Source organism: Thunnus maccoyii, chromosome 13 (assembly GCF_910596095.1).
Source record: "Thunnus maccoyii chromosome 13, fThuMac1.1, whole genome shotgun sequence".
Taxonomy (NCBI): Eukaryota; Metazoa; Chordata; class Actinopteri; order Scombriformes; family Scombridae; genus Thunnus; species Thunnus maccoyii.
The window spans coordinates 5522169-5547343 of NC_056545.1; the positions used below are offsets into that span (position 1 = coordinate 5522169).

A 25175-nucleotide genomic window follows, 5' to 3' on the forward strand; every position below is an offset into this window, starting at 1 on the left:
CAGGATTCAAAACCTTCATTAAATAAATACAGAAAATGAGATGAGTAATTAATCTTAAGATCCATAGAGCACAATAGAAACCTAAAAAATTCTGGAAAATCAATACAAAATAAGTCATATTTATCAAAAAGAGGGGAGAGGTGGAGGGAGATCATGCACATTTTCAGGTCTACATTTATATTCTGGGGCTCTAGTGGAATATCTTTGCATGATTAACCCCTTATTTATCTTATACTGACTCTTTATACAGTCCCTCAGTTCAGCCTCTGTCTGAAAAAGGCTGTTTTAGCTCCTGTCTCTTTAAGGCCCCCCTCCCAACCAGACCACTCTGTTCTGATTGGTTGCTTCCGACAAGTTGCCCCAGAATCCAGAGGCTATGTAACAAACTACAGCAGTGGGATTTCACACCTTTTTCATGTTCTTTACTCAAAATGGAAACTTCTCAAATACATCCGTGTATGTGCGAGCCCGAATCCAAAGCGAAATATGCAAGTGGACAACATGAACAACCCATGGAATAACCATGGCAACAAAGACTATGGAAAAGGTGGCACTTTTGTCTTTCAGGGAGCATTTTACGCACGTTCACCTCAAGTTTTGGAACTTTGACCATGTTTAACATAGAAATCCAACATAATAACAGTATAAGAAAATCACAAAAAGCATGATATGTCCCCTTTAAAGATAAGCGTACAAGCTGGTTTCTGGTCTCAGTTTTAAACCCGAGCAGAACTCCTCCTGGGAATACGGAGATCAATGAGTTGACAAACCAACCAACACATATGTCACCTTTAACAACATTTTCCCATTATGTTGAGAGAAAACATAATTCAGCCAACATTATGTTTCTAGCAAAATGTATTTTCTGGTGCAATTTAGTCGTGTATGAACATAACTTTTAGGAAACTGGGTTGTACACAATGTGTCAGACTAAAACCTACACCAATATTGATTTGGAGAACCTCAAAAAGAAATGTAAGTTGAAGCTAAAGGAAAAGTGTTTGTGAAGTGTTAGGGGTGTAATGGTACACAAAAGTCACAGTTCAGTATGTACCTCTGTACAATTTCAGTACAGTACAAAAAAAAAGAAATTTAGAAAAATAACATTTTGGTCTTTCATTTTTTGAAAAATGTAAACATTCAGCAATGGCTCATTGGCCAAAACTATTACTGATACAGTTCAGTTGTGCTGCAGTGGAAAAGTAAAACAAGCTTTCCGTTTCTTGACAGCTGTTTTATGATGATTTATGGTCTAACTGTATATAAAATGGTTCAAACTAGCTCCACCTCCAGCAGCTACAACAGTAACATGCTGCTTACACACTGATGCTTCAGTATTAATAATCTAATGATGTCATCTATAATAATAAATATATATTTATAACATATATAATAACATATAAAGTTGTCAAAAGTCCATGTAACTGATAATTGCAGCTGGCTTGTTTGAGCTGGATTTAGTCTTCTTGTGTGTTTCATCTATGTGTTCCCTATCTCTTGTGTTTTATTTCTACTTAAACTGTAACTGCTGTGCTGTCTCGGTCTCCCTCGGAAAAGAGATTTCAATCTCAAAGGACTTCCTGTTTAAATTAAAAGAGAAAATCAGTCAGAGGGACCAAACCACTACTTTTACTTTCATACTTTTTAACTACATTTTTCTCTCTCAGAACTGGTTCTAATGACGTGCTGTCTGACCACATCAGAAATCGAATGTTTTTATAATTGTTCTGAACGGCTTCACTCAAAAGAGGAGTGAAAAGCCAACCGTCACAGAGAGGGGAGGGGGGGACGGGGAGACACAGTATCGTCTAAATATGAAGATAACAGCGCATATTTTAATAATAATATTGCAATCAGTCAGTGTCAGTGTCACGGGTCTCTCGTTTGTCTTTCTGACGGCAGGGTAACCACGGTAACCAGGCTACCTTGGCTAAGCATGAGCGTTCTACAGCTAAGTGGTGCACTGCCAAAATGTTCCGGCTAGAATTCGCACACTAGAATCATTGATCTGCATGTAGGAGTAGGTGGATCATTAAACTGTTTTGACAGTGATTGTTTGGGCCACGGAGCATATTCTTCATTCGACTGCATGCAGAGAACCGTGCCGTCCATACCGTGATGGTTCGGAACGAATACACATAGATCCAATCTTGTCAAAACCAATAAAACAAAGAGTGGAAGTATAATTTTGAGCATCACAGAAGTGAGTCACGACCCAATAAGTCAGTCTGCACTCTCCAGATGGATATTGTGACAAAAAGTCAGTGAGTGACTGATTAGCAAGAATTGCATCAATAGATATCAAAACAGACGCCACTGTTACATAGCATTTTCACTGACTTCTACTTTTTCAGAGTTGCATCCATTACAATCTAGCGAGGTGATGAAAATCACTGTGACAGGCGCCACAGCTTTATCAGCGGAATATTGTGCAGGGAATTCCTCTGAGAACGCGGCTGAACATGACAAGATGAGGACGATGATACTGTGTTGTGAGTCACGGATGAGGACATGTGATTCTGTTGGATTTAATCAATTGGCTGGTGTGATTATTTGCAATTCTGATGGCAGGGTTCCACGTAATACGCCTCTCGCTGATTGTTTCTCCCTCAATCAGTGTTTGCTTCCCACAGGAAGTGTGTTGAACACCGACACACATGCACACACACACACACACACACACACACATACACACACACACAAACACAGTGAAATTATGCTTTTAAGGCTGAACCAGATTTTGTATAAAAATTCAAATAACATTTTTATTTCATAATTTAATTAAGTGATTAAATGTAAATCTTGTGTGCTTTCCATTCCTTTCATTTCTTTCCAGGTTTTCAGTCTTGTCTTGAGTAATTGTAGTGCAGTGGACACTGAACATATTAGTGGTATCCAGTCATTATGCTGTATTAGAGTTCATTTAGGTTGGTTGTGCTCATTGCCTGAGGGCCTAAAAAGCATATCATGTAATTCCAGTGCCCCCAGTTCAAATTTGTCAGGGGAACTTTATCATCTGTCTTACTGTCCTTCCTCATTTTCTGAAAACTGGTGATCAGACAAAATCAGGGGCTTAGCCAGGATTTTAGAAATACTAATGTCCGAGTCCAAATTCCTCCCACCCCCACCATCTCAACGTGTCAAACTATAAAAAACATGTCAATGAGCCACACCGCTGACTGACTGAAATATATCTTTGCCACGAAGAGTTTTGGGCATGTTAGTTTGTTTAGAAGCGGTTCCACAGTCGATTAACAGCAATCACGTTTTCAGTCGCTGGATATAGTACACACCTGTTTCAGACCATGTGAGGAGCAAACTTGAGTAAACCATGAATTGTTCATGCACAGATTGGCAATAATGTACAACTGAACAAATAAACTAAGATGATTTACACATCCTCGGTGAATGAGGGAATTTCTGTGCATATAGTCAAATTGACCACTGAAGCAGAAGCACCATGTGTAATTTGTGTGCAAATACATATCTCTTCCACAGGCCAATTTCACTCCCAAGGAAGTGATTTCTCACTCCAACTCAGTTACATACAGAAGCTACATACTATGTATGCATAATACTGTACATAGAGAGGAAAAACAGATCCCTGCACAACCCAATTACTGAACAGTATTGCTGTGGTAAATATTAAAATATTTTTCCTGTGTAAATTCAACACAAGTAGCAGAGAACACTGACTTGTAATAGATGTTGTGTTTTGCATTTAAATCTATTTTCTAAAAAAAGCCAATATATGATATGTGTACCTGCCCATTTAGCTACTTCATCATTGTCTAAAGCGTTGTGCCCATCCACCATGAAGGTCAAAGTGTTCCTAACTTTTGGGGGGGGGGGGGGGGCATCTTGCTGATATCAAATACTCTGCTTGGCAGTTACTAAGTGGATTGTTGGCAGGATGGCAAAAGCAGAAGTGATCAGCTGAATGTACAATGTAGTCAGATGACAGTTGAGTTGTGGGCAGGGATGTCAATAAATCATAATGAAGCAGCTCGATCTGAAGGTATGATGTACCACGTAAGGTTTACAAATCCTTGAATGGTTCAGATCCTTGAAGTGACATAATGTCAAGGCTGCTGGATTTAACTAGGGAGATGAAAGCAGTGAATTAAATAGATAAAGCAGCAGTAGAGATTCCTCTTCTGCACGTGTGATCAGCATGCATTAAAGGGGAGATAATTCACCACTACCACCTGCTCACAGATGGAGGGCAGCGCTACGGATGAGCAACCGGTGTCACAAGTCTTTTCAGCTGCACAGGCTAAAAAGCCACGCTCTCAAAATGATTATTGCTGTATTTTTGCATGGACCTCTGGGTCTCTGCTCTAACTAGTTTTAATTTAAAAGTCTCCCATACCCAAAGGAGATAGGGAGAGAGGAGAGAGGTAGCAGGGCTGAAACACAGACTTGTGTAGGAGGGGGAATCATTGAGCTGTCATATTAAATCGTTCATTTCTCTGATTTTAATCACACCAGGCTCTGCTCAAAAATCTTTAATTTAACTAGGCCACAACTGTTGTTTCAAAGTTGTTTAACAGCTGCATCTTCTTAATATTGTTATTATCTGTGTTATTTGTTAGTAGAAAGTAAAAACAGCCTGTTTTGGCTGAAGCTCAGTTTTTGTGCAACCTTCACACCAAATCATAAAAATGAAAGACTCAGCACTTGCAGTAGATCATAACTTAAAGGACCATTGTGTAGAATTTAGTGGCATCTAGTGGTGACGTTGCAGATTGCAACCACTTGAATACCCCTCACCTCACCCTCCCCTTCCAAGCATGTAGGAGAACCGACGGTGGCTGCAAAACTTGCAAAAAACGCAAAAAGACCCTCTCTAGAGCCAGTGTTTGGTTTGTCCGTTCTGTGCTACTGTAGAAACATGGCGGTGCAACATGGTGAGCTCCATGGAAGAGGACCCGCTCCCTATTTAGATATAAAGGGCTCATTCTAAGGAAATGAAAACACAACAATTCTTATTTTCAGGCGGTTATACAATAATGAAAACATACTTGTATTTCTGCCAAGTTCCACTAGATGCCACTAAATTCTACACACTGCACCTTTAAAAAGGCACCTCAGTCTATTTTTCTTCAGTATTGGTCTTCCATAGAATTTACAAGAAACAAACTCCAAAAAGACTGTTTGTATGAAGAAAATCATTTGTTCTTAATCAAATCACAGCTACTTGTACTAAATATATAACTAAAGTTATACCGTAGAAAATTGGGAAGCTATCATGAGTTTATTTGAAGTACATTTACGTAGTTGACAGGAGTGAGGATTGTTATTGTGTTACTGGTTGTAGCTTCCACATTCACATAAAGTCGGACCATTCTCAACTTCCCTGCATAGCATCGCTTTTGAATCTTTGAGTAGTGGTGAGTGGTACCAGCATATTTTTCAAATTTTTCAAATTTCATTTCACAATGAATGGCATTGTGTTGTATCTCCAGTGCTTGAGTCTGTATGTATGAACGTGATGTCACATACAGTGTGTTGGTAAGCAGGAGCAGATTTTAGTTTCTGCAAAGGCCACATAGAATAAAGCTCAGGTGCTCACATGTTATTTCTCAGCACTACATTTATTTCTCAGCTGTAGTTAAAAGATTTTATGAGTAAAACAGATGATGTATTTCACATTTGTAATTAATTTAGATAAATTTTTGTTGATTGGTGTAAAAAAAAAGCCACATTAAACCCCCTTGATTCCATGTTGTAAAACAATAAAACATGTAAAATTCCTAGAGGAGTGGATACTTTTTAAATGCACTGTATAGTATATCTGTATATCCAGTATATTTTTATACTGTGGTATTGCTGGCATTGCTGGATAGATGACATAATAACCAGACAGAGTTTACAAAGTCAGTCAATCACCTTTGCTACTCTACCTTCAATGGTATGATTGGAATACTAGTTTTGGACATGTAGCTATTCATTTGCCAAATATCAAAAGTCACAGACTTCATTTCAAGGTAATCTAAAAAAAAACTGAGAGCTGTTTGGTCTCTCTGTGCATGCAAGTGCTTATACAATCAAATTTTAGCACTGATTCTGTTTTATTCTTACCCCGTCAAACACTGCTTTTATTAGGTGTATTACATAATGCAAAATACAATATGCAACAAACAATGTTGAAGTCTTGCTCTTGAAGATTCAATTTCATTCTCCCTAAATTGATTCTTGTATTCCAAATGTTTGGTCTTTAAAACAATCAAGTCAAGCAGGGAAATACAGTTTTATTATTTCATCAGCCACAGAGTGTGTGGCTCCTGTCAGTGTTTCCTTTTTATCAGCATCATGACATGCAATTGAGTTATTACTATTTTAGCAGTGCAATATTATCCCAACTATTATCCCAGCTTTAAATATTTGCTTTAGCTATGAGTCCTACAATTTTGTCAGCTGCACCAGTTAATCACCCTGCGGTCCTGTGAAAACATCATCATCATTACACAATATTTAATCCCTGTCAGTAATCGACAGTTTAATCTGGAATAATTACAGGCATTTCATTGTGTTTGATTGTGGACTCAAAGGAGATGAAACTGTGATCTGGCTTTGCAGCAGAGCGTGAAACTTCACTTCTGATTAGAGTGCATGCAGAACTTATGACCTCTTTAGTGGGCCTTAATGAGGCTCTTAGACCGAGCCTAATGATTATTTTCAGAGCAAGCGGAGAGAATATCAGAGTAGGGAGAAGGTGACGGCATCTTGTTGTGAGGTCTCCTAGTGAGACAGGAGACAGCTCCTAGAAGCAACATACCCTTGTGGAGAGTTTTATTTCACTTATCAGTCAAATAATCCATGATAATTGTCATATAAATGCTCATTCGACTAGTCTCTAAGTTTAGCTGAATGGTGCTGGATAGTTGGCATTAGCATTGATAGCAGAACACATAAAGAAATGAAAACCCCTCACATAAACTCAAACCAATCAAGGGGAAAAGATGCAGCACTATGTGAATGACAAACTAAGTCGAGTAAGTACCAGAAATCAGGGTTTTTCCTGAAGTGCAAAGTTGTTCATCGGAGACACTAAAAATAATTGTGTTCAGGAAGTTTTAAGCGGTGGTCAAACCACAACAAGACATTCACTCGTCCACGTGAGAGAGGTGGAGCTGAAAGTTGTGACTTAGTGACTACTTACAATTACAATCGTTCAATTAAAGTTATTTAATAGGGTAAATAAAGCAAGTAAATTGCAGCAATTCTATTGGAATAAACTTAATTTGCCCTCAAATTATCACCGTTTTAAATCAAGGTGGGAGGAGGCCTTAACAAGTACATTTAAATCGACTAGGAAACTGCATTTAAAATCAGTCTTTTTTAAGAAGAGTTGACTTGGACGCCATGACATCCATTCACAGATAGATTAAAGTCTGTAATTTTATCAGCAGGGATGGGATAGAAAGCTGGTAGCAGCAGAAGCAGCTGGGCCAAACCAAATAATGTTATAGATACAATACTGTATAAATTGTGCAGCTTAACCTTTCAGCCTTTGAAGAAATGAATTAAGTCAATATTTAGTACCAGTGCGGTGTGTAGTGGGTCTGACTTTAATTTGCATCTTGTTTGAGCCCAATAATTAAAGCCACGGCAAATACTCTTATTTTCTCTCTCTCATGTCTGTGTGTTATGAGGTACAGCACAGCCTAGCCTATCCGATGTGAAAAAATACACCTAATAACAGGTCCAAAGCTCACTAATTGACAGCTTGGAGCTCATTTGTTTCATTTGTACACAAACAGAAATGTAAAACAATAATTTTTGTCTTGTTTTCATGTGCTGGAGTTATTTCTTGACGGACAACAGTATATCCATCGTTCCAGTATTTATATGTGCAGAATCTCAGGCAGTAAGCACAGTTTTGGTTTTTGAGCTCTGTACAGGCACGATGGTATCAAACCTGGACCTAAATGTGACGAACAGTCACTACACCTGACTGCCGTTTGAAATTGACAGAAATTGTTCCAGCACATAACTCCCCCTAAAACGACAAATAGTCATTTTTACATTTCTGATGTCGAAATGTAACATATTCATTCATTCATTCATTCATTCATTCATTCATTGCATGTTCTAATTCAACTGAATGTTTTTGGAAAAAAGATTTTGTGCCATTTACTATAGAATAATTAAATGTGATTCAATCATTCTAAAACAATGAATGAATCATAACAATAAAAATTATAATGAATTCAGAGTTAATCCTGTCAGGAGCCATACTTAAAATTGTGAGGACAATAACAATTATTTTGAGAGAAATTAAATTAAAAAAAAATCCAATTAGGAAAAACAAGGTGATGATTCACCACTGACATAGTTATGTGTCATTTACTTTGAAATCCTTTATGCCATATTTCTAGTATGTGTACATGGTATTTTCAACACATTCTTCTAAGCGACACTATTTCCTCATGTTTATCTCCGCAGAACAGACAGCTCACAAACATTTTCTAAATTCAGACAGCTAAATGCAGAGCTTTTACAGTTCTTTAGTGTGTAAACATAAGTTTGTGGGAAGTCTTTCAGTAATAATACCTTCAATAAAACAGCATTGCATCATTGATTTTTTTACACCCCTTCATCCTGCAAGGATTAATCAATTTGCATCGTCCTCTGGGTGCATCAATCTTGTCATTAGTGAATTGATTTATCACAAATTATATCTACGGTCGGTGGATTTTTACCTTTAACTGCGGTGATTAAAGGAAAGGAGCTGTCCGATTCAGACCAACAGCAGACAGAATGTTGATTTGTTTTATGGGCCTATTCCATGTGCTGTGTGTGTGTGTGTGTCTTGTGACAATTATTATGCTACTGTTTCATTACACTCATCAGGCCCCGGGCTTTTCCACTCTCTGAATGGCTAATTGCACATTCTCATGCTAATAATCACAACTCTATCTTTGTATTCTGCTTAATTAGGCCATGTTTAAAAAAAAAAAAAAAAAAAAAAGAAGAAAAACAAGTTGTGTCACCATGAAGCACCATCAGTGTCTGCATACATGCGGCATGCGTCACTGATTTATTCCAGTTAGATACGAAAAGACTGAAAATGTTATTTACCATGTTCTGTGCATAGGGCGGACAATAAAAGTCACAGCACATTGTCTGGCTGAGCGTACAGTAGACACCAATAAAGGATGGCATATGCATGGTGGACATGATGACTGTTTCCATCTGCCTGCAGAGATCTGACTCATTTAATTCATTAGACTTATCAGTTCAGACTAGTTCAGAGATCCAGAATCTCTTCAGCCTTGACTGAGTGAGATGTAATACAGAGACTGTCATGATGTACCTCTCAGTTATATTAATGTATTCACAGTGCGAAGCCAGTTTATCAGAATTTCTGTGTCTGTTAATCCGTAAATCTAAGTATGAAATCAACAGGTTTGCAATCATTGCAGACTTTCTCAGCCTCAGTCACGTAGTCTGCAGCACATTGCAGTGACAGAAAACACCATTATCATATTATCAGTATCATTTATAACAGGTATTAAAGTGCAAATGTGTTTTATTGTTCATCAGGTGAAAAATTTGTGAGAAATAAAAAAGGTTGTTGCAGTATTTCTCATACTTTTCAGGGCTAGTACACCTTTTTTCTTTTAGCTGCTAGTTAGCATCCCTCCCTTCATCCGTCAGTCTAACTTTGGCGCAGAAATATCTCAGTAACTATTGGATACATCGCTGAAAAATTTTAATAGAGACATCCACAGTCTCCAGAGGATGAACTGAATCCTGAAAACTTTGTCCTTACTTTGCCTCTTTACGTAGCATCTACAACTGTTCCAGTAGCTGTTAACATACATGGTAACATGTGAACTGTAAGCATGTTAGCATGTTAGCATGTCAGTTTTAAGCTGTATTCACATTATTGTGGAAAAACAGCTTTCGCATGCATCTCCTCTATTATTGTATATGTGTACTGTGACGGTATTACATTGATGTATGTGGTGTAATGAGCAGAGCAGCCCTTTGTGAGCTTGACCAATGGCTGAAGGCTACTGCTTGTGCTATGATTAAAGACTGAGGAAGAATTGCTAAGGAGTGTTTCCAAATAGCAAACAATAATAAATTATATTGAGACTTAACTAAAAATGTTTGTAGAGTCAGCTACAAGGTTTGTTATAAAAATGCTGTTTGTCTTTATCATGATCTTTTAACAACTTTCACATTTTATCCCGTAGGTCTTTGCAAAAGAAATTTCACCTTGTAATAAGAACAAGTCATGATAGATTATAAAAACTGAAAATAGTTAGAAACAAATGATAAGTATCTGCAAATTGCTCTTTGCCAAAAAGTTAGATGCTACAGACGTTAGCATTCAGCTAATAACAGAGCTGAGCCGAAATACAGCTCAAGCTAACGAAGTACAGCTGAGACCGAATAATCTATGGGGAGCTGAATCTATGAGGTTCTAAATAACCACTGCAAACAGGACAAACCCTCTCATTATCAGCAATAACCAAGCATTACATTTTTTGCTCCACTAGTGGTGACAATCTAAGAATAGTAAAGTATTTTTATTACATTTTTCATCCATCCAATAATTTTGTCTTTTGGTGTCTATAGCTTTATGGCCTCATGGCTGTAGACCTTTAGTCTTCAATTTTGTTTTGTCTCCATTGTTTGTGTGAAGCCATCATTGTTTGTTTAATTTCCTTATTATTCAGTCATTGCTGTGCGTCATTGTCTCTTTACCTCCGGCTCAGTTTCAATTCATCAAGCCTCTGTTGCTATGAGTAGCTAAGAGGCTTAGATTATGATTCAACATGGACAGTCTGGCTTTGTTATTGCACACAATTTAATACGCTTAGTTGTGTTTTCCCTGTAATTTTACAGTAAATGCACTGCTGAGTTTTCTTGGAATGTCATTCAAGAATGACCAATTAGAAGTAAGTAAATCACATATTTACAAATGATTAGTCATAACCGTTTCACATATCTGTCAGACGTAACAGTGGTCTAAAGTCAAAGATGAAGTTCAATGGCAAGAGCAGGTATTAAACAATTACAAGGTTCAGATCCTAAAAACAAATGAGATGAGTTTGAAAAAAGCATTAGATTAGAAGAAAAGGAGATGTGAGTCCTTTAGATGGATAATCACAAAGCTTTAGCTTTAAATAAGCTGCTTTTGTGGAATGTACTCATATTAGATTTGAGGAGTTAATGAAAGGATTAAATCAACCTCAAAGCCCACTGACAGGCACAAATTAAAGAATTCATTCTCTTTTCTTTACACAACAACCAGTGAGTCATTATGCCAGTTGAATTTTAGATGCATGTCCATCTTTGATTCATACAATATGTGTGCGTCATATTGGCTGAAAAGCAGTGATGTGTGTCTGACATGTGGAAACCCATGAGAGCTTTAATGGCTCTTATACAATAAGTCTTAATTTATGTCTCTTCTAGTGCGTCCACTTGTGACACTGAGAGGACCAAAGCTGGGCTCACAGCATGATGATAAGAGGAAACGTCTTTGCAAGTGAGGCACATTGCTGCTAAGCTGGTACATTAGGTCAGTCAGTTAATGTTGTTTACATTGATGCAGCTTCACGCTGACATACCCTCACTGTGGTTCTCCCCTAATCATGATATAGATTTTCAGTCTTCACCTCATCTGGATCTATTCACAAGGCTGAGAAAACCACAAGACGGCCTCAGTACGAAATATGTGTATTCCTGAACACTTGGACTTCTAACTTTGTTGACCGATCAAAGCTCATATAAAGAATATCCTTGACAGACTGAAAATGGACCAAGGAGAACTTTGTTTCTATATTGTGTTTAAAGGATAAGGCTTTTCTATATATTTCTATATTTTTCTTATTGCAAGTATTGTGTGTGTATCCAAAGCCAGATATATCTTATTCCTTGACTACATTGACTACATTATAAAGAACATTAGTACAAAGTCAGTAGGTAGTGATATGTAGCACAACAAGCTAGTGAAGTTCTGTAAATGGAGCCACATTCCCGCACATGCTCAGTGGCGTCTACCTTACACAGAACTACTCTCCGGAGACTGAAACCATTAACACTGCTATTAGTTTTTGGAGTTTCTGAACAAACTAATGTGACCAGACTTTTTGGGGTGAAGGAAAATGTCACCCAGTGCAGCAGTGTTGCTCAGTGACATGTTTTCAATCATTTGTGGACAAACAGCAAACAGGAATAAGATTTATCAGGCTTTGGATACACACAAAGTACTTGTAAGTAGATCAGTTCATTGTTGGTTTGGGTCTACACATGGGAATTGTTGACAATAAGAAAAATATAGAAAATCAGCAGCCATATCCTTGAAATCTTTGGAAGCAGAGAGTGGTCCTTATTGCTCAATTTTACTTTGTGCCCTTAACAACTTCCTGTTCTTGTTAGCTTTTGATGTATTGTTTTGTATTATAGTGATCATGAGATCATGACTTAAAGGATTAGTTCAACATTTTGGGATATTTATCTGTTTTCTTTCTCAAAATGAGATTGATATCATTCTCATGTCTGTGCATTATGTGCAGGTGGAGTCAGGATGCAGTCAGCCTGGCTTAACATAAAGACTGGAGGCAGGTAGAAACAGCTAGCCTGGTTCTGTTCAAATTGACAAAAGGGCTTTTGAAAACAAACAAAAAAGTCTTCAAAAAGACTTTACAGTGTGTGACTGCCTTTAAACCACAAATTTTTACATTTCTCTTTATGAACAGATTAAAAAACATCAAAGAAAGTCAGGTAATCCAGATTTATGATTAATTAACATGCTACAGTATATTCTGTACCTTGCTGGCGCCAGGCAGTAGGTGCAACTTGACATAAGGGTCTGAAAGCCCATTGTGGTCCATTGGCTTGAGCCCCTGGAGAAGAAACACAGAGAATCAGTCAGAAATCATGAAGATAAATAGCTTCATTCAAGAGTGTTAGTTTTGTTCTAAAAATACAGCCAAACATGGTTCCTGCAACAAGAAACATTATACCCCCCCACTAGCATCCTCTAGAGGCAGTCATGTTAACTACACCCCATGAGGTCAGGGGGTCACCAGATACATCATGATTCGTCCTCTGAAACCACAAATATCCACATATATAAATGTAAAATCTGCCAGTGACAATTTGTTCTGAGAGTTGTGAAAAAGGAAAACTCATGGAGTGTCAAATGGAAAGGGTTCATCATCTGTGGATTATAATGTGCTCAGTACATTTCATGGCAATCTGCACGTTAAGAAGGTATGAGAATTTTAGCTTGATATTGATGTAAAAAAATAATAATTAAAGAACATGTGAAGAAGATGTCAGTGTGTGTTGATGCACTGGCCAGTAGCTCCCTCAAACTTTATAACTACATCCTACAATATAGTTTTACCTCTTTCCTCTAAATATCTTCCTTTAGTATTACTTTTTTATACTTTTACCATGTTTTTGCCAGTTTTATTGTTTTATGCAATTCTAATTTAAAATATTTTAATATTTGTTAACACATTTTCTGTGTGTAGCATGGAGGGGGCTACAACTGCATTTCATTGCACAATCCTGCATTGTATAATGACAATAACACTGAATCTTGAACCCTAATTAAAATCTGGAAATCTGTTGAGATATCCTGCCCTGGTGTCTAGGGATGCAAAACTGGCCCCAAAACAAACTTTTTAATTACATTAATTTGTCTAATAGTTCAAGATATGCTCTCATGAACCAAAATGTTGGTCAAAGGGTAATTTTGACCTGGTGGTCATGGGGTCATCACAATAACTACAAATCATCTTCAGGAGAACTGGACCAAAGTGTTGGACAGAGTATGATTGATGATTCTGCAAACATCGTTATTCTTAAAAGTTATATAAAAGATAACATGAAGACATCATTAACATGAGAACCAAATGTCCTTATAGCCCCCACTTAAATTACATTGATGTTTTCACACATGTGAAAGATGACATATCATGCTTTTTGCGATTTTCTGTCATTTACATACTGTTATGATGTCGTATGTCTCTGTTAAACATGATCAAAGTTCCAAAACGTGAGGTGAACATATGTAAAAATGCTCCCTGACAGTCAAATGCCAGGGCTTCGGGCTGCTCTGAGCGCTCCATTTGCAAAGTGACCTCTACTTGCTCAGCGATGTCCGTGCCTTAGCCTTTGTTGTTAAGGTTGTTCTATAAGTTGTTCACGTTGTCTACTTGCATAGTTTGGATTGGATTTTGGCTCAAACATGTATGTATTTGAAAAGTTTATATTTCAAGGAAAGAAAAATAAGTCAAATCCTACAACTACTGTTTGTTTTCGTAGCCTCTGGAGCTGATGCTGAAGTTTCCAGAAGCTGGTCAATCAGAACAGAGTCCGCTCATCGTGTGGAGGCTCTTAGAAAGACAGCCTGTATAAAGGGCCAATGTAAGATAAATCCGTTTTTTTTTAACTATAAATAATGCAAAGAAATTCAAGTAGAGCCCCAGGATAAAAAATATAGACCTGGATTTTATGTCCTCTTTAAGTTTTATTTTGCACCGGACATTTGTATGTGAATGACACCAACGAAGAGCATCTCAGTATGTCACATACTTTTATGAGATTTATAAAATATCAGGAGCGGTGGAATCGACTTAAGAAGAAGGAGGTTTTACATTCCTTTGAGGAGTAAATCAATGAGACCCATAGAAGGAACAGGATGTAAAGGTTACTCATACAAAGACCAAATAAAACAACACCATGTGGGTGCACACTGAGTGAGGTGAAAGGACCTGAAGGGGTTTGCAGAGTGAATCACAGAGGGAATAAACAGAAGAATTGAAACAAACCCTCAGCTCACTCAAAATATCTACCCATGAAGCACAGGCTGCTGCACTTAAAGGTTTTGTTGGCTTCTCTTTGACCTCATGTGGTATCAAGATTATTCAGGTTGCCAACTCCTTTTGAGATAAAAGCTTAAATTGGATCAGCGTCCATTGATGAGTATTTTTGGTCATTATTTTATCAACGCTGTCAAGTAACACTCTCAGAAATTGAGGAAACAGGAAAATCAGCCTCTATCTTTATGTACGGAGGCTTTAATTGTTTTTATCTCTATTTAGTCAACAGAAACACAACAAAGATATCACAAAAAGAAGCTGTAAAGAACGGACACTATACAAAACATAGAGGAGAGTCTGTGTGAGTGTGAATGTGGGAGTGTACGCCAGTGGCTGTAGAGCCGTTTAGATGACATATGCGGAATATGTAAAGCAAAGGGGAAGTGAACTGAAGGAAGGTGGGAGGGCAGGATGGGCTAATCTGCACACTCCTGCATCACACAAAGGAAAATTACACATCCTGAATTACAAAATATCAGCAAGTCCTCCAAATTAAAGAATAAAATATGTTGTTGGTTCATGCACTCCAGCATGACACACATTTTCTGATCTGATGCCCCTATTGGCAGTTATTTGCAGAATGATGTATTTGCCTTCCAAAACTGTTACGAATCACTTTTTAGAAAAATAACATTACAGTTAAAGACATGTTTTAAGATGTGTATAAAATACTCTAATTTGAATAATAATTTGTGTCTGATATGTTTTTTTCACAAAAATCTTGTTAAAATCCCTAAAATTACATTATCAGTGTATGCACACTGGAGGCTTCAAGTTTCCACATCACACTTGCGTAAGTTGATCATTGGACCAGGATTGGCTTCCAAACTAGTTGTGATGTCACAAATCCTGGTCATAGGCCCCTCCCCTTAAAATTGGATTTTCAATGAGCACAGAGAAACTTTCCACTTTCAGCAGATGGATGTGAAAACAGTCTTCTAGTGGCCAACTCTGCACATACATCATTCTGCACAGTGAAGGTCAAACATCCAACTGGAGTAACAAGAAGAAGAACGTATTTTTTAGTGGAGGAGGACTTTAAGGTCTACCTAGGTATAGAGGAAGATGATGGTTTGGGTTAAAATGAGTACTTGCACTGAGAATGGACTTTTCAATGAAGTAGGAGACATCTTGTGTCCAGCAGTTAAACTTTTGAAATAAAAAATAATTGCAAATTCACAGATTCTGAACTTTACAGTGAGGGAGGGAGTAGATGCCATTTTAACAACAAACTTAATTTAGCTTTAGTTATGTGGAAAAAACATATTAAACACAAATTATTACTTAAAGCAGGAATTGTTTTTAATGTCTTAAACATATCTATAAGAGATATTTAAGGTTGGGAAACCTTTGTTGTCACAGTTACAATTTTTTTTTTTTTTTTTTTTTTTTTGCTTACACACTAAAATAAAAAATAACACACAGTTGATGAAATGTGACACTCAGCCCATTCTCAGCCTCACACTGTCAGCTGATGTCAACAGATGTCAGTTCTTTGCCATCTCAACGCACTGCCTTTCAAGGTAGAAATAATCAGCAATCTCTCGTGTTAAAATCAGATGTGTTGTTGACCCGTCTGTCAATGTATAATAACATCACCTGATTTCCTCCTTTGCTGCATAATTACTACAAGCATGGGGTTCTGTCACATGAATGTACACATAGGTTTGGGGCACTAATTCTGTTGTTTTTCTAACTCATATTATGTGTCAGTGCATGGAATAAAGGATAATAAGGCTTAAAAAGCCGTGGCTTTATTATCTTGCAATACAAAGCTTTCATTTCTCATCTGGCAAATAATTAAAATTTCAAATCTCTGAGAACAGCCATCATGAAGAAAAGAAAATTCTTTATTATCAGCATATAGTAGCTCCATTATTTTAATTGTTCCCTGTCTTTAAGGTTCTTTCTTTAATGGATCAATAAGGGAAGAGCAAAACAAATATGACATCTATACACCCACAATTATCAGGCTTAATAGAGGAGCTCAGCTCAAAGCCCAGCACTCAGCAGGAATTACTCGCAGCAAAATGACACACTCAACTGTGTCTCTAATAAGGCAACACTACTGCTTGAGATCCTGTCTGCATAAAATAGAACAAGTGACACTAATTTCTTAAGCTGACTCTCATAAACATGTCCACATTTCAATAGCATATATGCAGTGTCAGATATTCTTATCTCTCTGACATCTCAGGGACACTCAGAGTCCAGACTGAACGAACTAGATTAGAACTAGATAAAAAACAGACAATCAAACCTGTTTCAGAGGGTATACCAAATAGATGAGTCATACTTTCTTTGGGTCTTTTTGATTTCATTTAGGTCTGTTGCAGAGACAAATATGTCTACAGTACAGTAGACTATCACTTCAATAGGATTTCATTTGTTTGTGCTCTGATTGGACAGGACATCTCCTCTCCTTCTAGGATTTTGTCGTCACTCATCTGGTACTGTGTCATTTTTCTACCTTCACCGATCTATGATGTCACCTGTGCAAGAGAGTTAGCAGGATGAAAAAGAGAATGAGAGAGAGACGCAGGATGGTGTCTTGTGAAAACAGTTATTTGATAGTAATGTGGTGTGACCACTGTGCAAGGGGCCTGGGACCTCCTGGGGGTGTTATTGTTAAGGTTATCATTATGACACCCTCAGCATAGAGAACAAAGGTTGCATATCTAGTACCTTAACTTAATTAATCGCCAATTTAATGAACCACCTGCGGAGCCTCAAACACACTGACCCACCAGGAGCCTAAAGGTACATTCATGAATGTAAAACTGAATGGAATTCATTCAAAAGGCTACAGGTGCTCAAAAGAGAATGGAGTACAAACAATTTGGAGTACAAACCAAAGAGCAAAGAAGTTGGATCTTGGCCAGATTGTGGAGGACTTGTACAAACCTCACAGAAGTTGATTCATTTTGGTGATAACAGCATTCACTGGGTTGCAGTGTTAAGTTAGTTTTGTGTGTGCTCACATTACGCAGTGTACAAAGAAGCACAAACTCTTTGCGCTGCATGCATGTGCATTAGCACAAGCATAAAAGTGATGCAATATAGTACATTCCTGCCATTGGTTTCACATTACTCCACTGAGCTACAGGTGCTCGTAATGTGCCAAGAAAAGGAGCAATGCACCAGCAGAGGTAGTGAAGACAGCAAGCTTGTAAAGTGGATGTTAACGATGCAGGTTTCAAACTTTTTTGTCAGGCCTCAAGGATTCACACAATGTGATACACTGCAGGTAAACAGAAACTTTGTTTACAAGAAAAATCCACAAGGCACCTATAGGCACAAAAACATAAAGCTGAGCCCATCAACACATTAAATCAAACTGAAACAGTAAAACTGGGGAAATCAAGCCCTTGTGTTCCAGCTAATGTGGCATTAGCGATAGTTATTAACCATAATCACCAGTGACCATTATTTAGTCATCAACAGTCATTGCCAGTAAATGCTCATCTAAATGTTTTCAACAGCTCACACACAGTTAGTTTACTGTTGTTACAGCACACATTTTAGTTAACAAGCCATCTAGGGAGGAGAAATTAAATTTACATAGTAGATAGTAGTCAATATATATTTAACACCACTTGTATGAATGAGAAAGACTGCATGAAATCACCAGATTTTCTTTAGTATTGCAAAAAGGATATTATAACAATTTAAATAGATTGTTTTGGTGTCTTTCTTTTATGATCATTAAATGTGCATTAAAATACTGCCAAAGGCATTTATTTGTTTGTGTCATGAGGAAGCAGTGGTAAATTCATGACTTTTCTGTCAGAGATAAAAGAAAAACAAGCTGTGTCTATCGAAATTTGTTTTGATGGCAAAGTCGTGAGTTGCCAGAGGGTTGAAGCAAGCTGCTGGGAATTTATATCTCACTTTGAAAGATTCGAATGTTGCTTTTCTGTCCATCTTTAAGATGAAACATTGTGTTTTGTGGCACAGTACAGACACAAACCAAATGACTGAGACCAGGGTGTCCCTGCTGTCTCACTCACCTTAAAGCTTAACAGGAAAAGTGAGGCAAAGCTGAGAGGCAGAGGTATTCTGCCATCTGCAGCGCCTTATGAAAATAAGGCGATACAACACAGTCAACATTCACTTTGCAACCCCAATCTCTGTGCCAGCCGTGACCCTTTAGTCTCTCTTGCCTTTTATTTTCTCGAAGGATCAGCCCCAGTGAACTTAACACAGAAAATATTCAGCTATATATAACATGCTTGAGCTGAAATACAAACACTGATTTTTCTTCTATGTGCAAAAAAAAAGAAAAAAGAATATAAACCAGCTCAAAGCTTAACATGCCTCTAATAATTTAACCCCCTCCTGCAACTCTTTGCTCACTGATTTTCATTTTCTGCAATTATATGCACCTCTGGGTGCTGAAATGTTACATTTCTTGCTAATATTTAGCCGTACATTTTGAATGTGTTTTCCACACAATGAAATCATTGAGATGGCACCATGAGAATTGATTTGAGAGGTTAATGTGCTTCCTTCATCTACCTCTATTGTTGCCTTGAGCAAAAACCTGAGATATCACTTAAATGGAGGTACATTATGTTGGGTTGGATTGGGATGAACAGACACATGCATCATGCTGCTGATTGCATGAGCACACTGTGAATACTCAGTTGATCATAATTACTGAGGGTTGGAGAAAAATGACCACTGTGAAAGGCAGATGGGTAACATGCATCAGTGTGTCTACACACCTCCCAACTCACACGCACTCATTCATTGCAGTTCCTTTGAATAACAGCCTTTAAATGCTGTGAAGATGAGCTCTCTTTTGGGAATTATGAGCATCCTTGTCGTCTTTCAGGGAAAGTGAGGGGTGTAGTGGGGCTTGGCATGTGTGGTGATGTTGGGCTGGAGCTGGAGTTGAATTGAAAGCACCAAAATATACACAAAAAGAGGATTTTCACTGAAACCACAAGCATATAAACTGCTGGAAATAATTTTGTTAGAGAAATATTTCAGCTCAAACATGCATCTAAATGTAGACTTTACCAAATAATTACAACTCATAACTAACTAGTGGGGGTGTGCCCGAATACAAATACATTATTCGGTAAAGCACAAATAGTGGGTTTTATACAAATATTTGTTTCATACAAATATTTTAAAAGTTATTTGTTGGGGGTGTTCCCCAGAGATAAAGCTGAGCTACTGACACAAGCAAAGTGCTCCAAAGGGACTCTCCATAACCTGTTGTTCCCCTTCTCCTTTCCACAAAGTTAGGTTGTAAAAAATAGGCGATAAATGAAAAGTGCAAAGCAATAATTGCCTTTGAAGTTCCTCTCTACACGTTACACGGCGTGCTGTCTCTGTGTTATGGGTGTATAAATAGGTAGAGGTCTGTCTGCATGAGGCGATGAGTAAACTTTTAGTTCAGTAGTCAGCGCAGTTGTCTATTATCTGGGAGACTCCAGTTCAAGACCTGATGTGGGGACCTCCTTTGTAAGGTAGCTTATTCATGAACACTTATCGTAACACTTTAATTCTCTAAAATTAAAAGTGTAATAAAAACAAAAAAGGACTTTTAAGCTTATTTCTACTTTAATTTGAATACAAATACAGATACAAATAATTTTGCTGCCTCAACAAATACAGATACAGATACAAATACTGGGCTTTCTGCACATCCCTACTATCTAGTACTAACTAGAGTTTTTTCTACAGCTTTTGAAGTCACTGACTGATACTGTAGTTCATTTCTTTTCTGAGTGATTGCATTAAGGTTCAGATGCACAGTAGTAGGTGATGGTATCACAGTTTAAAAATGTCTTAGATTTTAAATAAATTGCGTATCTGCAATCTGTTGCTATTTCAAACTGTTTCATTCAGTTCAGTCCAAAATTATGTCAACAGACACATTATTTATATGGTTAAAAGTTAGTTCTGGTTTATTACACTTTGTATTTTCATAGTTTTGGCCAACAATCCCATTGGTAAGAATATTGTTGTGCTTACCAGTGTTTTGAAATGCAACACTGTCACAAAGAAGTCAGATGGGTCAAGTTATATTATTGTTAATAAAGTCGTTGTAAATATCCATCACAGTTTACAGATCCACTTATTGGTTCACTCATGACCAGATGTACTTGCTGAAGTTGCAATGATGGATTACTGAAATGTCAGGTGTACTCGCTATTAGTTTTACCTCCAAATAAAGTGGCTCAGAAGCTTACTTTAGTGGTTCTAAAGTTAGCTTGTTTGCAAGCTGTCTAATCATTTAACCACTGCGGTGTCTTGCCATGTTCAGAGATCTCAGCAATTAGTTTGTTGAGTAGAATGTTATAACCAATAGAAATGAATAAAATCTGCAAATAATGTCATAATAAACTGGATTTTTTCTTTTTTGTGCAACAGAGTTATAACATCATGATTAATTCTATGACTTTTGCTGTCTTTTAATAGGTTTTTAAGGAGGATGTAACATACTGAGCTTTACCAGTGAGGGAGCCCCACTGCTAAAGGCTACTGATCCAGTTTGTTAATCAATGATTAAGATTCTGAGTTAGAGATTCATTCATACAAACTGAACACTTCTACTGCTCACCTTTAGTGCTAACATATACAACAAACTGTAGGTTTCATATTTAGTGGTCCACATTTTATGTTAATTATGTTAGATACACTTCTTACACTATATACAAAACCTTGACTTTCCCACAGTTTTTGTTGAATGTTAACTGTGAACTGCACTGAGTTTAGAAACGTCAACAGTGTATCTTTAACCTTGAAGAATATCGGGAACATTTGTAAGCAAGCACTGTAAGAAAATCCAGTATTGTTGACAACAGCAATGTCAGCACCATAACAATACGATGTGTGTGTTTAGATATTATTCATACAGTTTTGATCACTTATTTCTGTGTGTTTTTTTTAGTTTTTAGTATGTATTTTATATTCTTTATACTTCTGCTCTTTCAATGGCATAATATGAATCGATAAGCTGATATCCTCTTTATATATGAAGCCTTATTTTGAGCAAATACTGCTTATTTTTATTTTCTAAGCCGCATGTCCCACACGGGTGCCTTTTTTCCACAGTGCTATCAGCCTCTTCATTGGCTAGGGCATACGTCTTCATTACCATATCTGACTGGTCTTGTAGTACGCAGGTGGCGGAGGCATCAATCACCAGGAGCAGCAGATAACAGGGATGAGATGGAGCATTGATCTCATCCAGAGGGAGCTGACCCGCAGTCATGTTAAAGAAAGGATTAACGCTTCAGGGGCCACCTGGGATCAGTGGAGGTGCTCAGGTCAAGGCTAGTTGATGTAAGTCTGGAGTGATGGAAGTAGGCAATATGGAGAGCCAGCAGATGGGTCCCATTCATGACCAATGAATGTCAACACTGATGATCGAGAGGCTTACGGAGGAGAGGGGTGGAGGTGGGCGGTTGAGTCACAGGGTCACACTGGGACACAATAGTTTCAATGGCAGTCATGTCATCAATAATGTGTCATTTATTTGGTGGAAAAACACAGCAGAGAGGTTGATTTGTGATTTTTATCGCAAGGGAGACGATCCAAACTAGCATTTTAACAGCTAGTAGGGGGTAACGTGTTTGTCATTGTGCTGCTGATGCTGCTGCATGCTTTTATTTTTATTTCTCACAGTGAAACAGTGGAAGACAAATTCAACAATACAAAACATTAAATGATTTGGTGTCTGTCCATATAAAAAGAGCAAGAGCTGACATTTGGCAGTGACAACCACCACAAAGGAAGATAGCTGTTAGAGATCAGGCAAAGACTCCAGTTTCTCTACAGATATTAGCATCAATAAACTAGAGTGCAGCTGCAAGACATGCTGTGTTTTCAGTGTAGAGAAGAATCCCATTTCTTTTACTATATTTTATATTCTAATGTACATTACTAACACTACATATATTCCAGGTTTACACCATTTTTGTTACCTATTTCTATACCACATACTGATTTAAACAGTATTTAAAGAGTATTTAAAGATTTTAAAGAGTATAGGGCCTAGTTTGTTCATACAGGAGAAGCATTGAAATTAAATGTACTCAAAGAAGTCAGTGCATTCTAAATTTGTATGATTTTTTTGTATGTTGTTGATGGACACTGTTGTTCCACAATGCAATGCACATATATGTAGCTGGAAAATTTTAAACTAATAATAGAAAGCTTTCCAAAGTTGTAGTTTGATCAACATCTTGCATCATTTCCTCTACAACAAAATGGTAATTTACATTCATTTCTTGTGTACAGACTGCCCAAACAGTATACTGTATAATACAGTGTATACCGTATATACAGTATCTTGTCTTATATATATATGTATATTTTTATTAAAACAATACCTTCTGCCTACCACTCTTTCTCATTGCACTTGTACCTGGTCAGCTACCTGAGAGTTTGTATGACGGCTCTTTGGGAGTCACTGTCCTCTAACGCTTGACTGTCTTGGCTAGCTTGTAAGTCGTTTTGGATAAAAGCTGCTGACAAATGACAAAATGTAAATGTAAACATAATACCATATGCAATTATGTTAGTTGAGTATGTCTCTGAATTGCTAACCCCATATAAGTCTCAGTGTAGCCTGAGATCCTTTTGGTAGGTGTCTGTTAATAGTTCCTAGGTCAAGGCCCCTCAACTCTGGAGCAACCTGCCAGAAGAGATCAGGCAAACCAGCTCTGTTTAAATCTCTCTTAAAAACATGCTATTTTAGAATTACATTCTGTTGAATTGTTTATTTTTTGTTTGTTTGTTTTTTTTAAAAAAAATTCTACATTTTTTTTCTGTTGTTGTATGGCTCTGTAAAGCTCTTTGCAACCTGTTTTGAAAAGTGCTACATAAATAAAGTTATTATTGTTGTTATTATTAGTAGTAGCAGTATATACTGTAATGGGTATTTGGGACACAGCTCATTTCACTGCACTGTTTTTGCAGTTAATGTACAAAAAATTAATGTAGCGGCACTTAGCCATTTTGGTCTGACAAATAAATAATACAAGATTTGTGCCAGTGGATATCAATCAACCTTTGAATGGACCAACCACTACCAATATGAAATTTGAAAGCTTCAGAATTTGCAACTATGAGCAACAATTAGCAAGTATTTTTCCAAGGATTATTACTTGAATTGGTGCCAGACCCATTGCACCACTTTTCACAGCTGGAAATATTTTCCACGTGTGAGCTCACAAACTGAGCAGTTTTAATCTGCACTGTTGGCTTTTTTAAGCATCCCTCATTTTGTAATTTCCAGTGTGAACACATGATATACTCAAAACACATTTATAATTAGAATAACATGCAATTGTACAGGGAGTACATACTGGGAGTGTCTCCTAGAGCTATTTGACAACAAACAACTGTAGGCTATTGGTGAAGGTTTTCTGGGAAAGGCAGGGAATTGCGAGTGTAAGCACAAGGAAGGGATTTGGTTCAAGGAAAATGAGTACACCAAGACAACACATATAGTAACTATAAATAACTACCTGAACAACACTGATTGATGATGTGAAACAGCATCTCGTATCTAAGGATGGAGTTGACCTTTAATTTATCAGCTTAATCAGTAAATTGGTTGACCTTTCAGTCCAATGTATGCTCCTGTCACTATTTGTTATCAAAGTGTTTGCTTGTAATTAGTTGACTTGTCTTGGTGAGTAATTATTTATAATATATAGTACTGTGCAATCAAAATGGAACCAACAGAATAGCACATTCAAAGCATTAAATATTAATTTATAAGAAACATAATTTTCTTTGGAATCACAAGGACAGCTCAGAGGAGGTTAGCTGGGGGTTGGTGGTGGTTTTGATCAGGGTTCACTGGGTTTGGATGTTGGTTGGATAAGAATAAGTATTGATTAGTGAGGACTGGTTGGGATTTGAGCTTATCTCAGTGGCTTACCTTCTTGTATCTGGGGATAGGAAGCTGTTTTTTCCAGCAAATATAAAGTAGCAGCACGCACAGACGATGAGAGCATGCAAAAGAGCAAGGTGGAGGAGAAAAAGAAAATCAACATTGAATATGTGAACTTAAAGCTGAGGCAATTAAATGAACATGCAAATGAATTATGACAAGAAGCTGCGATGGAAATTTAAACATAAATAAGAAGAAGTAGTCTGTATACATTCAGAAATAGTTTGGATTACACAGCTCAGAGCATTGCTGAAATGTTTTCTGTGAAAATAGCCTGAGAGGAAAAAATTGTTAAAGTCATGATGAATATGAATGGTCTGTTGATATATTAATTTTCAAGTAAGCATCACCACACACTTGTTATTTAACTTGTTTCCATTTGGTTTTAAAAT

At 37.3% G+C, this 25175-nt stretch overlaps 1 protein-coding gene across 2 annotated transcripts in view; it reads right to left on the reverse strand.

Moving 5' to 3' along the window:
• The window catches only part of doc2b (double C2-like domains, beta), a 147749-nt gene that overhangs the window by 37043 nt on the left and 85531 nt on the right, over positions 1-25175 (reverse strand). For both annotated transcript variants that reach the window (XR_006099486.1, XM_042430135.1), the window contains exon 3: positions 12798-12872. Coding sequence is in view for 1 of the 2 variants with exons in the window: in XM_042430135.1 (XP_042286069.1) it covers positions 12798-12872 (75 nt within the window). In the remaining variant the exon portion in view is untranslated. The remainder of the gene's footprint in view (positions 1-12797; positions 12873-25175) is intronic.